The following is a 16,259-nucleotide window of genomic DNA, read 5'->3' on the forward strand; positions in this document are numbered from 1 at the left end:
TTCGTGACAGCAATTTGTTTTAGGATCTGCAGGCATATCTAGCTTGTTCTTTCTTGTATCTGGCTCAGTGGTTTTTCCATCACTTTCTATGTCAATCTGTTCATTGCTTTCCCTGCCTCCAGCATGTTGTTTGCCCTGTTGTTGGTTCGAAGTACCCACCGCAGACTAAAGGTTGGTGCTGTTGTTCTGGTGTGAATGTCCTCTGCCATTCCATCTTGGTTTCTTGGGGGATGGATTCTCTTTATTTGACCTATCGGCTGTTCTTGTCCAGCTAGTTCCAGCAGGGTTAGTAACTCCTTTAGTAGGGACTTCTCTCTAAAAAGTGAAGTCATAGAAGTGCAGGTCTAAAAGATCCTCCACCATAGCCAGGACTTTAATCACATTCTTGCAGCCAATTTTGACCCTCACATACTCCCAACTCTTGAGGTTGGTTTTGTCAACTTCTAAGGGTATTCCTACCAATGAGCCAACATAACACACCCTCTTTTCAGTTCTTCTCTCAGTAGGTATCCTAAAGATCCTAAACCAAGCTGTACTGAGTTCAGCTTTGGCACTAGCATAGGGGTTCCAATACTCAACTCTAAAAGATACCCGTGGAACTATCCTCATTTGCATCCCCGTGAAGAAGGACAAGTCTTCCACCTTACTAGCTGATGGCAATTTCATTTGAAATTTGTTGTCAGAACCTTCTTTGCGTACCACCTCCATGCTGAACTAGGACCAGCCTTGGCTTTGAACTCCCCCTCCACTTGTCTTGTAGTTGCCTCTCCCTGTGTGATGGTGATAAGTGCAAAGTTAGCCGTATCCTTAGCTGTGTCACCATAGTCATCATCCTGTATGATGTGGAATCCCTGCCCTAGGGCTGCAAATCCACAAAAGGGTGCGATACACTCCCAAGGCATGATTTCTGGGCACACTCTTGGCAGGTGCCCTTCTTTCTTGCATCTAGGATAGATCACTGGTTTGAAACAATCTTCTGCCTTATGACCAGTCTTTCCACATTTGCCACAGATCCCCAAATTGATCTTAACTTCTGCAACCTTTCTTTCCTCTTCTTTCTTCAGTTGATATTCCCTTCTCCCAGAGTTTTCTGCTATCTCTGTGTCAAATACCTCTTTGTTAGCTGAGTGCAAAGATCCTTCTTGCTCAAAGTTTCCTTTCCCATGTTGTCTTTTTGCATTCTGTTCATTTGTTCTGTCCCCTTCCCCTAGTTTAGGTTGTTTCTAAGATCAAACTACTGCTCCCTGTTGAAGTTTTGATTCTGAATTCCCTCTGAATCTCTCTGTCTTCATTGTTGGTTTGAGGTCCTTCCTCCTCTAAAATTTCGTCTCCTATCCCCCCATTGACCAACATTTGCTTGGCCTTCGAAATTCTGTAACTCATCTCCTCTACTGCCTCCTGGGCCACGCACGAGTCGCTCCCCACTCCTAGGGGCTCTCTGTGCCCCAAAGCTCCCCTTGTCATTCATATGTTGAAATTGTTTCGGATTAGATTTCACCACTTGCACAATAGATCTAGTATCTCCTCCAAGGGTCAACCACTTTGAATCCACATCGCAAAGGGGAGAAGACATGGATTCACGACTGGTGTGAGGGGATTTTGTAGCCGGATCTCAAATTTCCTGGCACTTACCTATGAATTCGCTCTGTTTCCACAGGTGTTCGAGCATGATAGGGAGGTCCCTGTCAAAATCTCCCCAAACAGAGTCCTGAGGATTGCCGCCCGAAGGATTTGTTTGGCATGGATCTCGCCCCCCCCCCCCTGAACACAAAGGGTTCACCGGGTTAGGGTTAGGGTTTGGTTGCAGCGGCGGGGATGGTGGTTGATGTGGGACTAAAGGGGCGGAAGTGGAAGGGGATGAGGATGCGGATGCAGGAGCAGGGGGAGTGGTCGAGTTGATACCTAGTTCCACTCTCCTTTCATGGAGAGACCAGGACTCTAACCTCTATGGCCCAACCGTCGGAGGGGAGGTGGAGAGGGTGCGGGTCCGGCACATGTTAGGGGTTATTTCCCATGCGCGCGATCCATGGTGTGCATGCTCCGCGTGGGGTCCTCCTATCGGAGAAGATGCCAGATGCAGCGGCGCCGCCCTCTCGTGCCGGTGCGTCGGTGATGGGCTCTCGTACGGACAGAGATAAGCTATTTCATACCTAGACCTTCACCAAAATAATTCATGAAAGTCCGAGTTCGATCCCCTACGAGGACGGCTCGAGTGTTGCACCGGGATTTATTCCTAAATTTAATTCTGCAGTTTCTGGACGTATGCGTGGAGCCATAATGGTAGCTGTGACATGCCCATCATCTATGAAGTGTTGTGCGACTTCGTCATTTGTGTGCAACGGCGGAGCTAGGGGGCCATGCCCCCCCCCCCAATGTGGCAAAAAAAAATTTTACCCCCTTCTGTAGCTCCTGCAGTTTATGTGATTATGGACTAAAATATTGCTTAAATGGGCTTAGCAACAACGCCTTTTTATTTTGTTTGCGGCAGCCTGCTGCAGCCTGGAGACAATCGCACCACCACCGAGGGCTCTAAAGGGATCGCGACAGACTCCGACTCGGCGACTCATCATTTCATTTCTGTTCGTCGCTTTCTTGTCTCCCCAGGCCCCAATTTCCAAATCTCTAACCCTATCGGACATGGCGACGAGCTCACTAGCATCGGAGATCGACGCCTCATCGCCTAATCACGTGAGACACCGACAAAATCTCAAGACCAAGACACAGCGGCCGGTGGCCCCAAAGATCTTTATTTTATTTCTTGTAGTTTACACTGCCAAGGTAACTAGTGGCACTTCGACACTTCATTGATAATTTTGTTTGGTTAATTTTACTTTGATCTAGTTCGTTCAATAGCTCATAGATGCTAATTAAGCAATTATTTTTTTTGAAGGATAATCATGGTACTAAAAAGGAAGACACTTGATTCTTTTTTCCAAAGGAAAGATAGTGTGCCTAATGCACCTGAAAACCCTGAACAGATTGATGCTGACTCTGAGATAGATGAAGTTGCTAGCTAGCCTGCGGCACAGCAAGAGGAGGAAGAAAATGAAGAGGTTGCAGAGGAAATTCCAAGGCAATCACCATCTGAAGTTCAAAGAATCAATCCTGAAGGTGTTAGTGTCCTAGTGGTGGAACAAGATCCAAGTTTATGTCAACAAATTTGGGATTATCCTCCCGATGAACAAGACCAAGTTGTCAGAGCGTACATGAAGCATGGTCCATACCAATTTCTTAAGAATGAGTACCCTTCTTAGGGTTCGAAGAAACACCCACGCAGATTTCAAGCTCATTGGTTCAAATCTTTCCCTTGGTTAGAGTACTCACCTAAAAAAGATGCAGCCTTTTGCTTTCCATGCTTTCTATTTTCTAAAAAGCCAATTGGAAAAGTAGGATTAGACACTTTCGCAATGAAAGGGTTTAGAAGCTAGAAAAAAGTCAATAATGGAAAAGAATGTGCCTTCTTGACTCACATGGGAAAGGATTATGGTTCAGCTCATAAATACAATGTTCAGTGTTACGAGAATTTCAAGAATTAGCCATGTCATATTGAGCAAGCCGTTGAGAAGCAAACCAACGAAGATATCAAGAATAATAGACTCTGTCTTAGAACATCAATTAATGCAATCCGATGGTTAGCTTTCCAGGCTTGTCCCTTCAGAGGACATGATGAATCTACAGACTCGAAGAACCAAGGTAACTTTCTTGAAATGGTAAAATTTCTAGCTTCATATGATGATGAGGTCAAAGCAGTGGTTCTAGGTAATGCCCCATAGAATGCTAAATACACTTCAGCACAAATTCAGAAAGAAATCTTGGATCTTATGGCTTGTAATCTGCAGAAATCAATTCGTAATGAAATAGGAGATGCTAAGTTTGCTTGGTTGTTGATGAATCAAGAGATGAGTCAAGAAAAGAACAAATGGCAGTTGTTGTTCATTTTGTAGATAAAGAAGGCTTTATCCGAGAATGGTTTCTTGACCTTATTCATGTTTATGATACATGCTCTGCAACTCTTAAACAAGAATTGTGCTCTGATTTAGCTTACCATAAATTGGATGTTCAAAATATTCGTGGACAAGGATATGACGGTGCTAGTAACATGCGAGGAGAGTGGAATGGACTCCAAGCAAAGTTTATGGAAGAGTGTCCTTATGCATATTATGTTCATTGCTTTGCTCATCAATTACAATTAGCTCTTGTTGGTGCATCCAAAGAAGTAACTGAGGTTCATAATTTTTTTTGAACATTTAGCTTTTATTGTCAATACTGTTTTGTCTTCCAGCAAAAGAAACAATGACCTGCATGACAATCAAGTTGTTGAAATGGAGTATCTAATTGAGCTTAATGAGCTTGAAACCAAAAGTGGTGCTAACCAAATTGGAACCTTGCATCGTCCTGGTGATACTAGATGGAGCTCGCACTATGATTCAATTTGCAGTCTTTTGAAACTATACAAGCCTACATACTTGGTACTAAAAGGTATTGCTACCGCTAAAGGTTCAGGAACTACAGCTTCTGGACGAGCAAAGGCTGTTGGTGCTGTTACATTAAGGATGTCATTTGACTTTGTTTTTATGTTGCATGTTGTGAAAGAACTCATGGGTATCACAGACCTACTTTGCAAAAAGTTACAACAAAAATCTCACGATATAGTCAATGCTATGGATGATGTTGCCACTACCAAAAAGTTGCTCCAGAATTTAAGAGATAATGGTTGGAGTGGCCTTCTTAGTGATGTGACATCATTTTGCAATAAACAAGGAATACAAATTCCAAATATGAATGGCTTCTATGCAAACTATATTTGATCTTGTGCAGCGGATGAGCTAATAGTTGAGCATCACTACAGATATGACATTTTCATGGTTGTTGTTGATCAACAAATACATGAGTTGAATTCTATGTTTAGTGAAAAAGCTACAGAGCTTCTTGTTCTGTGTTCGTCTTTGGATCCTAGGGATTCATTCAGATCGTTTAAAATTGATGATATTTGTTTGCTAGCTTAAAAGTTCTATCCTGCTGATTTTACTGAATAGGAAAGAAATAACTTGAGACAACAATTACAACATTTCGAACTTAATGTGCCCACAAATCCAAAATTTCAGAATTTGTCAACTATTTCTGAGCTATGTCATCGGCTAGCGGAAACTGGAAAATCGGATGACTATCATTTGATCGACAGGTTATATAACATGCTGCTCCCATTTTACTTATCCTCTTACTATTATTACTTTTTTATCTAAATAGTACTGAGGTCCTGTTTGGCATGGCTCCACTCCTAAACTCCAGCAACTCCATCAAAAAATTCAGCCAAACACCCCAACTCCAAAACTTCATGGAGTTGCCAACTCCATGGAGCTGTAGTGCAAATGGAGGTGGAGTTTTGGAGCACCTCTTTTGCTGCTCCAGAAACCTCTCTTTTGAACCTCCTCGTGGAGTTGGTGGGTAATTACCCACCAATGCCACTGGTTACACAAAAAACGTTTCATTCTATTCTCCCGAGCCCCACTCGCCGCCAGAGCCCCGCCCGTCGCCGCCCCCGTGGCCGGCCGGCCCCGCCGCCCATCGCCCAACCCCCAGCCCCACCGCCCATCGCCCAGCCCACTGTGGCGGAACCGCCCAACTTAAACTAGTTTAAATGCGCCTAATCGCTGTCGATACAGCAATTATCCAAAACGCACTTAAAACAGTATAAGTCCGGTCGTCCATCGAGTGTCCCTAGGACTCCTCGAATGATCCACTTCACGTCTCATAGCCATACACCAGGATTGTTTCCACGATGGGAAAACATCAACAAATATTATATTTTTACATACATACATAAGATACGAGTTATTACAAGACGTAGTTTGAAACAAACTTAACAGTGCATGTCAGACAGAGATTCTAGGATTTAAACATAAATGGTTTCAGGTGGGAGATGAGCATTCAAAGATTTCTTCTAAGGGTATTGCGAGACTCGTAACAATACCCTAGTTTTTCAGGGCTTCCTCCTCAGTGGAGTCCTGCGGTGCCTCTGAAAACAGCCACAAGGGATAACCCTGAGTACGGGGTACTCAGCAAGACTTACCTGACTAACCAATATAATAGCCTTTCCTGGAACTATATGATAGCTTTTTGGGTGTACTGGCTAACACACTTTTTGCCAAAAGAGCTTACTACAAGTGCGTCCTTAACTTTATCTTTTATTCTAATTAAGTTATTACCTAACCATTCTGAATGATGACAAAAATGATTATTTACAAGCAACAAGGTATTAAGTCATACACCAAAACATTAGTGGAAAGATGTTGCATTCATGAATTTATACTACGATGCTCAACAGTGATCAAGTGCATTCATAACCGAGAATTGTGGCGATCTGGATCAAATTATATCCTGAAGGAGAGTACCTTGATTACCAGTTATGTACGACTGTCCAGGTAGTACGTAACGACCTTTCGATTAGCAAAACCAAGGATTGGGAATAAGACTACCCGGACCCAGGGACGCACCCCCACATAGGACCCCACGTCTGGCCTGATCTCCATGTGAGTTTTAGGCTACACCCCTGCCAATCTCCAGCACGTCAAGCACGGGTACGAAGTATTCCCGATCAGAGGGTTTACTAACCTACCGGGCTTTACTGGTCCCATAACAAGCAAGTAACCAGGTGTCATTCACTTGATCAAAGGTTAAGACAACGATCGGGCCTTAGCCAAATTAACCTAGCAGACAGAACTACATCCTTAGCTTATGTCCGCTTCTTCACTTTCAAGCTATCCTTCCATAATTTAGCATGTATGACCCAACATGTTACCTTAAGGTTCGGTAAACAAGTTACTTAAGCGACTAAGCATTTCTAGACATGGGTAGTTTACTAAATGTTTGAACAAGTGGCAAAGATGTCCTTAAAACAAGGTATGATAATGCACAAGAATGGGTTTCAATCAACTCCTAGACTTAGTGCATTCATAAAGAAAATAACCGATAATTGGACACATGAAATAATAACTCCAAAATAATTAGGTATAATGCACCGGGGCTTGCCTTGTTCTGCAAAAAAGTTAGCACTGTCTGAAGGATTGGCCTCGCAGGGGACCAACTCAATGATCTCTTCGAACTCCGAAGATCCTTCTAAAAATTCCGAGAAATCCCCTTCCGGTGCTTCGGTGTCTATGATAAAGCATATGCAGGGGTTAGTGATGCAACTTTTTGAATACAAGACTATACAACTTTCCTTCATGATAAAGTTGCAAGCCAACAAAGGGACTATACAATTTATCATGATGAAGTTGCAAGCCAACACACAAACCCGAAAAGATTAACCCACCATTTTTATTTGTTTTACTAACCTTACCTTAGGCTTTTTCTTTTATTTCTAGAAAATGTTGTAATTATCTTCTAGTCTTGAAACCTAATTTCCTATAAGTTAACAATAATTTGTGATTATGAAAATGTTATTCCATATTTTATGCATTTAATAAAGATTAAGTATTTATTTAAATACCTTAAAGAAAAGGCATTAAACAAATACCTAATTTTTTTATTATTTCCCTAGGGTATAAAAATTTTAATGCATAAATGAAAATAAAACAATCCTAACAAAATTGGTTTCACTAATTTTGGACACCCCTAGAAATTTCTGTGATTTAAATGGTGATAACCGAATTTAATCTATTATTCTACAAAAGGAAATCTAAATTTTCCCGGAAAAACCCCCGGCCTACTTTTCTCATGCATCCTTACCCTACCCTCTCTCTCTTACGCTGGGCCTGCGGCTCGGACCCACCCCCTTCTCCTATTCACTCTACCCGCCAGCCATTCCTCCTTGGCCAGGCCCTACTGGGCCGATTTCTTCTCCTTTCCTCTTTCCTTTTCTTGATTCGGCCCAGCGACCCAACTTCCTCCTTTCTTTCTTTCGCACAACTTTCGGCCTGCCCTACTGGCCCATCGGCCTGCTGGACTCTACAGGCCCCCAGCCTTTTCCCTTACTGGCCCTTTCCTCGCACCGGAGCTTGAGCCAACCAGACCCCGGCCCACCAGACTTCTCCGCCTAGCCGGCCTCCTTCCTCCCCTTTCTCCCCTGACGCATGGGCCCGCAGCCACCAGAGTCTTCTTCTTTCTCGCGCCAAAACCCGAGCGCGGCAGGAGGGTGGTGCGGCTCGCCGGCCGGCGCCCCACCGGCGACGGGGCTAGGCCGGGGAAGCATCCCCATGCCCTAGCGCACCCGTGCGCGGTGATAGCTCCCCGGGAGGTGGCCGGAGCCATCCTCTCGACGGCGGCGGGCGGCGGAGCTATCAGCCGGCCGTGACTAAGCACGACGACGGCGCAGCCTACTCTGGCGACTACTTCTAAAGCTTCCTGGCACCCCAAGCGCCTACCTACGGCTTACCACAAAGAAAAATAGAGACGGCAAGAAGGTGCTCACCGTGAGCAGGAGATGCGGCGGTGGCGAACGAAGATGATGGTGGTTTAGGGCACGCCGACGGAGGGGCTGGGCAACAAGATGCTAGGGTTGCTGGTGGGGTGTGAGTGGAGGTGTGGATGGAAGGAATCGACGAGAGATGCGGTGTGGTGGAGGAATTTTGCTCAACGGCGGCGGAGTGACAGAGAGGGGCGGCGGCGGCAAAAGAACAGACGGTAAACACGGCGGCGGGAGCGGTAGTTATTCAAGAGACTTACCGCGCGCATGGACGACACCGTGTCCTAGCCATAGACTCGCGTGGCGCGGAGGTGGCCTAGCTGTTGAGCTGGACAGCGGGGCAGGAGCGCCGGCGGCGACACGTCATGCTCTGCCCTGTTCCTTTTCCCCCTTTGCTTGCCTTCGTCACAAAATTCAGACCCTCCCCACGGCCAATCTTGCATCCGACGGTCCCAAGGTCCTATAAGCAAAGTTGCGGATAAACTTGAACTCTCCAAGTTTTATTTTTGCTCTTGCCCGAGATAAGCATCCCAACATGGTTGAATTTGAATTTCTTTTCTCTGCTTAACTGAAACACTATGAAACATTAAGTTCAGTTCGTCAGTTACCCTATATGGCCATATTTCCATCTGTTGATCCACTTTCAGTGACCCAAACTCATTCTTTTTAGTCCAACTTCCATCCATTCATGTTCTACAACTTTCAAAGATTCCATTTTGCCCATAAACACTTATACCCTTTGCACTACATTTTTCTGAAATTTGCTCCAAACTCAGCTATTTATCACTGTTTTCAGACTTAGGAAAATTGGCAGCTTCAGTGACTCAGCCGAGATTGGCAAAGTGCCAACTTTAGGCCCTAAATTAAATTTGTTCCCTTTGTAGTTCCTGATCAACAACACCCTGGTATACTTGTCCAAAGTCTATACTTCAATACTGTATAGTTACCTTGGTCCACTTATTTGGAAAATTTGGTAGAAAACAATTTCCAAAATGGACACTTGTGCTGTTTTTCTGAAATCCTATTTTCGGACGGTGAACAGTACACTTCTATTTTGATTTTCCTTTGGCTTTCTTGGGATGTTTTAGGACCAGGTTTTTATCTCCAATCTTGATCTCCAAGTTTTAGACACTCTTATCCTTCCATTCCATATTTTTCCAAATTTTTCTGAATTTCGAATTCAAAATTCAAATTTCGGTCAAATTTGACTCGAATTTGACTTTTAGCCAATTTCTTCTCTTTTTCTTCATAACTTGCCTTTAATTCTTCTGAATTGCTTTTGATGGCTAAAACACCAGGTGTTACACCCACCCCGCCGCCCGTCGCCGCCCAGCCCGCCGCCCGTGGAGGGTCTCCCGTGTGCGGCACAGTGCAGTGCAAAAGGGGAAGAAGAAGATGGGATAGAGAGGATGACAAGTGGGGCCTTAATTGGAGGGCAACAATGGCAATCCACACTGAAATCGATCTTTTTTGGAGCTGAGAGTACCCATCAATCCAAACACCCCATTTTTGTTCTAAAGTTTTGGAGCGGAGCTGGCTCCATGTGGAGTTCTGAAGTGGAGCAACTTCACTCGAAGTTGGATCCATGCCAAACAGGGCCTAAATATTTTCCTTTACAGGTTGATTCGTCTTGTTCTAACCCTACCAGTTTCAACTGCAACTACAGAGCGTGCATTCTCGATAATGAAACTTGTTAAGACAAGGCTTCGAAATAAAATGGGTGATGAATTTCTAAGAAATTGCTTGATAATCTACATTGAGAAGGAGATTGCAATGGAGTTCACAACAGACACATTTATTGATGACTTCAATGATATAAAGACCCGTAGAGTAAGACTAAAATGAAAAAGTAATTAGATCTGCATATTTAGTTGAAATATTCCTCTTCTGTTTATATATTTCTCAACATTTTAGTCGTAACAATCTATCGGTCATGTTTGACCGGTCCCTCTAAGTTGCATTTCTGGCTACATCACTGTTTGTGTGTGTATCTATATTGCATTTCTGACTACGTCACTGTTTGTGTATGTAGTTTGTAGGTCTAGCGGTGCATATGGATGTACGTGAGGCGTGTGTAGGCGAAGTGTGTGTTTGTGTGTACGTTGTACTACCATAGTTGTCCACGCTAAAAAAACTCGGCGTCGGTCGGGACTCGGACGAGACGGGCACGCACAACAAGAGCGTGCAGAACAGAAGCCACCAACCGCGTGCCACGAGATAACGAAAGCAGAGGTTCATGGCACGCGGACGCTTGTGGGATGGAGATCACCGCACTCTGCTCTGCATCGCCGTACCTCAACTCCCTCCGCTTCTCCCGGAATGAATCCGCTCGTTTAGTTGATCCCTCGCAGAATCCCGCGATCGCACGCGCGCCCGATTTGCAGATAAATGCGGCTGGCTTGGCAACAACCTCACCAGTCGCCATCTATCCACGCGCCTTACCAACTCATTTATCTCCCTCGTTCTCTCGAACTCCCCGCACCTGCAAAACCCAGCAAACAAACCGCAAAGCAACAATCTTTATGATAGCCGAGCGAGATCAGCGATGGCTTATCTGGGGTTCAGCTAACACGCAACCAACCAATCTATCTCCGTTCGCTTACCGCGATGGCATCTGCGGCGGAGGGAGGAGAACCGGCGGCGGCGGGGCCGGGGCGGCGGTACTGGCGGTGGAGCAAGGGGGACTTCTTCCCGGAGCCGTCGTTCCGGAGCTGGCGCACGTACGGCGGCGCGCTCCTGTCCACGGGGCCGCGCCTGCGTGACCGCGTCACCAGCCGCTCCTCGGAGGCCGTCGAGGCCGGGACGCTCCTCGCCCAGAGCGAGAACCCGCTCCGCCGCTGCCTCTCCTGGGTCGACCTCGCCTTCCTCGGCTTCGGCTCCGTCGTGGGGTCCGGGGTCTTCGTGCTCACCGGCCAGGAGGCGCGCTTCGACGCCGGCCCGGCCATCCCGCTCGCCTACGCCGCCGCCGGCTTCTCCGCGCTGCTCTCCTCCTTCTGCTACGCCGAGCTCGCTACCGAGATCCCCTCCGCGGGGGGCTCCTTCTCCTACCTCCGCGTCGAGCTCGGGGACCTCGCCGCGTTCCTCGCCGCGGGGAACATCCTGCTCGAGGCCGTCGTCGGCGCCGCGGGGCTCGGCCGCTCCTGGACCTCCTACCTTGCCGCCCTCATCGGCCGCGACAGCGACGCGCTCCGCATCCACGTCCCGGCGCTCGCCGACGGGTTCAACCTCCTGGACCCCATCGCCGTCGTAGTCCTCTGCGCCACCTCCGCGCTCGCCGTCTCCGGCGCGCGACTCACGTCCACCATCAACTCGATCGCGTCCGTCGTCGGCATCGCCATCATCGCCTTCGTACTCGGCGGCGGGTTCGCGCACTTCGACGCCGCCAACCTCGCGCCGTCCTTCTTCCCCTTCGGCGCCGCGGGGGTGTTCCGCGCCGCCGCCGTCGTGTACTGGTCCTACACGGGCTTCGACATGGTGGCCACCATGGCGGAGGAGACCAAGAACCCGGGGCGCGACGTGCCGCTGGGCCTCATCTCCTCCATGTCCGCCATCACCGTCGTCTACTGCGCCATGTCGCTGGCGCTCGTGGGGATGCAGCGTTACAGCGAGATCGACGCCAACGCCGCCTACTCGGTGGCGTTCGCCGCCGCAGGGATGAAGTGGGCGCGCTACGTCGTGGCGCTCGGCGCGCTCAAGGGCATGACCAGCGGCCTCCTCGTCGGCGCGCTCGGGCAGGCGCGCTACACCACCCAGATCGCGCGCACCCACATGATCCCGCCCTACTTCGCGCTCGTGCACCCGAAGACCGGAACGCCCATCTACGCCACCGCCGCCGTCACGCTCGGCGCCGCCTGCGTCGCGCTCTTCTCCAGCCTCGACGTGCTCGCCTCCGTCTCCTCCATCAGCACGCTCTTCATCTTCGCGCTCGTCGCCGTCGCGCTCCTCGTCCGCCGCTACTACGTCGCCGGCGCCACCTCGCCGGCGCAGCTGCGCACGTTCCTCGCCTTCCTGGGGCTGATCCTCGTCTCCTCCATCGGCATGTCCGTGTACTACAACTCCGGCTACGCGCGGCGGTGGCCGGGGTACGTGGTGTTCGGCGCGCTGTGGGTGGCCGGAACAGGGGGGTTGGCGCTGTGCGCGAAGCAGCAGCGGGCGCCCAAGGTCTACGGCGTGCCGCTCATGCCGTGGCTGCCAGCGATGTCGGTCGCCACCAACCTCTTCCTGATGGGCTCGCTCGGGTCCCTCGCGTACATGCGCTTCGGCATCTGCACGGCGGCGATGCTCGTCTACTACGTGCTCTTCGGCGTGCACGCCACGTACGACATGGCGCACTCTGAAGGGCAGGCAGCATCGGCGGCGGACGCTGCCGTCGACGGCGTGGAGCAGGGGAAGATAGTGCCGGTGTGAGGCAGAGGATGTAATTTCTTGGTTAATTTGGCACGACGTTTCATTTTTTATTGCATTTTGCATGCCATGACAGTGTGTGGATTTGTAGGATAGAATAGAATAGATTTCAGGCGAGGCAGGGTTCATAAATTTGCTTTGGTTAAATTTTAGTTCCTCATTCAGATTAGCTCACCTGTGAGCTGCAGCTCTGCAGAGAAGGATTTGTGCAGAAGACGTCAGATTTTCGTAATTCACCTAGTTCATTGGGCTCAGACCTCGTGATTCATGAACGTCTTGTTGTCATCAATTATTCAATGCACGCGTGCTTTGATTCAGCACAGTTTGTAGAAAAAAGCGCATATCTGAAAGCTATGTTTATAAATGTAATCCTGGTGGAGATTTGCAGAAAAGAGGATTCAATCATGCAAACGAAGTCTCAAACATTGACGGGAGTCGGGAGAAGATCTGCTGAAGCAGAGTAGTACTCATTATAGTCAACTCTTCATCTGGCAAGGTCCCTTCAATTGATCCTTTTTAACGAACCCTTCAATTGATGCTTCTAAACAAGCAAGCAAGCTTGCTAATTTTCCTAAAATTGGACACAGTGTGTGTTCCTAAAATTAGAGACAGTGTGTGGATTTGATGGATAGACTAGAGACAGCTTTCTTGAATTGCTCTAGGAATTGGGTTTCTTCATTCTGATTAGCTCACCTGTGAGCTGATTCAGATTAGTTCTTTTGCATCAGACCTCGTGATTCATGAATGACATGTTGTGGTCTCAATTATTCTATTGAGTTTATACAAAAGAGCAAATTGTGCTCATAATATAAAATTAAAAAGTAATGCAGATGGAAGTTGGCAGAAAGGAGAAGCCAATCATGGCACTAACATCCATGTTGACATGCGAAGACTAGTTACATCACCTATCCTTTATTCTAACGCAATGCAGGCATGCAGCTGAAGCAGAGACGCGGAGTGCTGACCATCATCATCAACAATTCAACAGCAGTCATCTGGTAAAGGAATCAATGGTACCAAAGTTTGGTACACAAGCATTCTACTTTTCCGTCCTAACAACAAAGCAAAAATGGCTAATTTTCCTTCCTAACAGCAAAGCAATGTTAGCCTTGTTTGGATTGGCCTGCCGGCCCTGATAATGTTAAGCGGGCCATATGAGCAGCACTGCAGCACCCCACCTTTGCAGTTCATTCCTCTCTGTTTTCTGTACCGCTGACTGACTTGAGCTCAGAAAAAGTGGCAAGTATTTTATTGCTAAATTTGCTTTACTATTATCCAGAGCTTTCACGTGTTTCTTATTTTATTGATTTAGCTGTTCCACTTCAGAATTGAGAACTAAGAAATATTTGTTCTTTTCTGAATGTCATGCTCCCTCCGTCCCACGGTACTATTCGGAGGCGTTTACTTCCCTTTACTTATTTTTAGCACGTGTCACATCGAATGTTTAGATACTAATTAGGAGTATTAAACGTAGATTATTTACAAAATCCATTACATAAGTGGAGGTTAAACGGCGAGAAGAATCTATTAAGCCTAATTAATCCATCATTAGCAAATGTTTACTGTAGCACCACATTGTCAAATCATGGACTAATTAGGCTTCATAGATTCGTCTCGCCGTTTAGCCTCCACTTATATAATGGGTTTTGTAAATAGTCTACGTTTAATACTCCTAATTAGTATGTAAACATTCGATGTGACGGGTGCTAAAAATAAGTCATAGGAACCAAACACCCCCTCGTTTTGGGTTTTATAGATATATAACTTTTACTTTTACTGTATCTAGATATAATATATATATATATAGGTAGGTGTATATCAAAAGCTATGTACATAGAAAACTTAAAATAAAATGGTAATTTGGGACGGAGGGAATATTTTCATGCCAGGCTTATTAATCGAGTTGCACGTGCCATGGATTACAGTAGTTACAGTTACAGACACGAGTAAATAATGGCAAGACTATCACAAAGGAAAAACAAATAATGGCTCACAAGATTACAGGCGAATATTAGTTACTTGAACAAATCCATTTATTTATTCCAATAACGCAGTACGTGTAACTGCAGCATATAGCCATACACTACTATCATCACCATCCCTCGTATGGACTCCGGCCGGTAAAGCTTCTTCACTCAATCCTGCCAAAAGCAAAATTGGGGGAAATGTTAATCCAATGTGTGACCGGTTAATTAGCTACCCATCTAATAACTTGCTAAAGACAAGGCTACATGCTATTGTTCGTATTTCTCTGCTTTTCTTTTAAAATGATCGACCGCAGTTGTCGATAAACAAAGGCTAGGGACATATTTGTACTTGAATTTGTTTCAGGTGGATCAAAGCTCACATGGTGTGTTTCTGGCTCAAAATAAGCTCACAATTACAGTAGATAATAATTTGTTGGTGTGTACTACTCACTCTGAGCAGTCGGTGTCTGGGGAGATGGTGTAGGACAACGGGACCCCACAGAGGCCGGTCAGCGTCTGCGTGGCGTAGAGGTCGGCGTCGACAAGGTTGTAAGCCGACTTGAGGCACTTGCACGTCGCCTGCCTCTCCGCCGCGGTGTCCGCGGCCGCGTAGATGGCCTTGACGCCCTTGCAGCACCGGTCGCCGGGCTCGTCTGCGTCGCCCTGCAGGAACTCCAGGCACAGCGACAGGTGGTTCATCACGCCGGAGCACGAGACGGCGGCCCGCACCGGCGGCACGGCCATCAGCTGATGGACTGCCAGCATCGCGAGCAGGAGGGCGGCGAAGGCCGAGGTCTTCTTCATGGCTGAAGGCTCATCTGTGTCGAGACTGCTATGAGGTAGTGTGTAGTATTTGTAGGTAGAGATTACGTGGAGCCGTGGAGGTTTCCGATTGCTGTTCATGTTTTGAGCATGGGACGGTGTTGATTGCGGGTGGTGCAGAGTTTTCTTCGTCACTGCTATGGTATTGGTTCTCAGCGAAAGGGAAACACGCTGTTTTGGTTTTGGTTTTGGTTTTCGGCATGAGTTTCTAGAAGAAACGGGTTTGGTAACTCGGGACTCTCTTGAATTAGGTGTTCTGCGGAGTACTGGCCAAATACCACTATCTTTTTAGGGGGGAAAAATATCCTGGATGAGATTTCAGAAACTCTAAAAATACGATTTTTAAAACCACAATTATTTGTTACATCCGGAGACCTGCTAGTTTTCTTAAAACAATGTAAACCCTGCAGCACAAATCATCTGGCTCGACGAAAATCCCTGGTGTTTGGATCTTTAGGATCTCCTAAAATTTATGTCACATCGAATATTCGGAGGCTAATTAGGAGGACTAAATATGAGCTAATTATAAAACTAATTACACAGATGGAGGCTAATTCACAAGACGAATCTATTAAGCCTAATTAATCCATCATTAGCACATGTTTACTGTAGCATCACATTGTCAAATCATGAACTAATTAGGCTTAATAGATTCGTCTCAT

The 16,259-nt window shown here is 46.9% G+C and overlaps 2 protein-coding genes across 2 annotated transcripts; one reads left to right on the forward strand and one right to left on the reverse strand.

Annotated features, from left to right (window-relative positions):
• Positions 1-10,697: 10,697 nt before the first annotated feature.
• Positions 10,698-13,080, forward strand: LOC101775668 (cationic amino acid transporter 8, vacuolar). Its single transcript, XM_004965493.3, has one exon. The coding sequence runs from the start codon at positions 11,012-11,014 to the stop codon at positions 12,809-12,811; it is 1,800 nt and encodes a 599-aa protein (XP_004965550.1). The 5' UTR covers positions 10,698-11,011; the 3' UTR covers positions 12,812-13,080.
• A 1,603-nt stretch (positions 13,081-14,683) lies between these two features.
• Positions 14,684-15,588, reverse strand: LOC101775262 (non-specific lipid-transfer protein 1). The gene is made up of 2 exons (XM_004965492.1): positions 15,227-15,588; positions 14,684-14,949 (listed from the first exon to the last, which is right to left on the reverse strand). Exons 1-2 carry the CDS (start codon positions 15,577-15,579, stop codon positions 14,940-14,942), a joined length of 363 nt encoding a protein of 120 aa, XP_004965549.1. The 5' UTR covers positions 15,580-15,588; the 3' UTR covers positions 14,684-14,939.
• Positions 15,589-16,259: the final 671 nt, after the last annotated feature.

This window comes from Setaria italica, chromosome IV (genome assembly GCF_000263155.2).
Source record: "Setaria italica strain Yugu1 chromosome IV, Setaria_italica_v2.0, whole genome shotgun sequence".
Lineage (NCBI taxonomy): Eukaryota > Viridiplantae > Streptophyta > Magnoliopsida > Poales > Poaceae > Setaria > Setaria italica.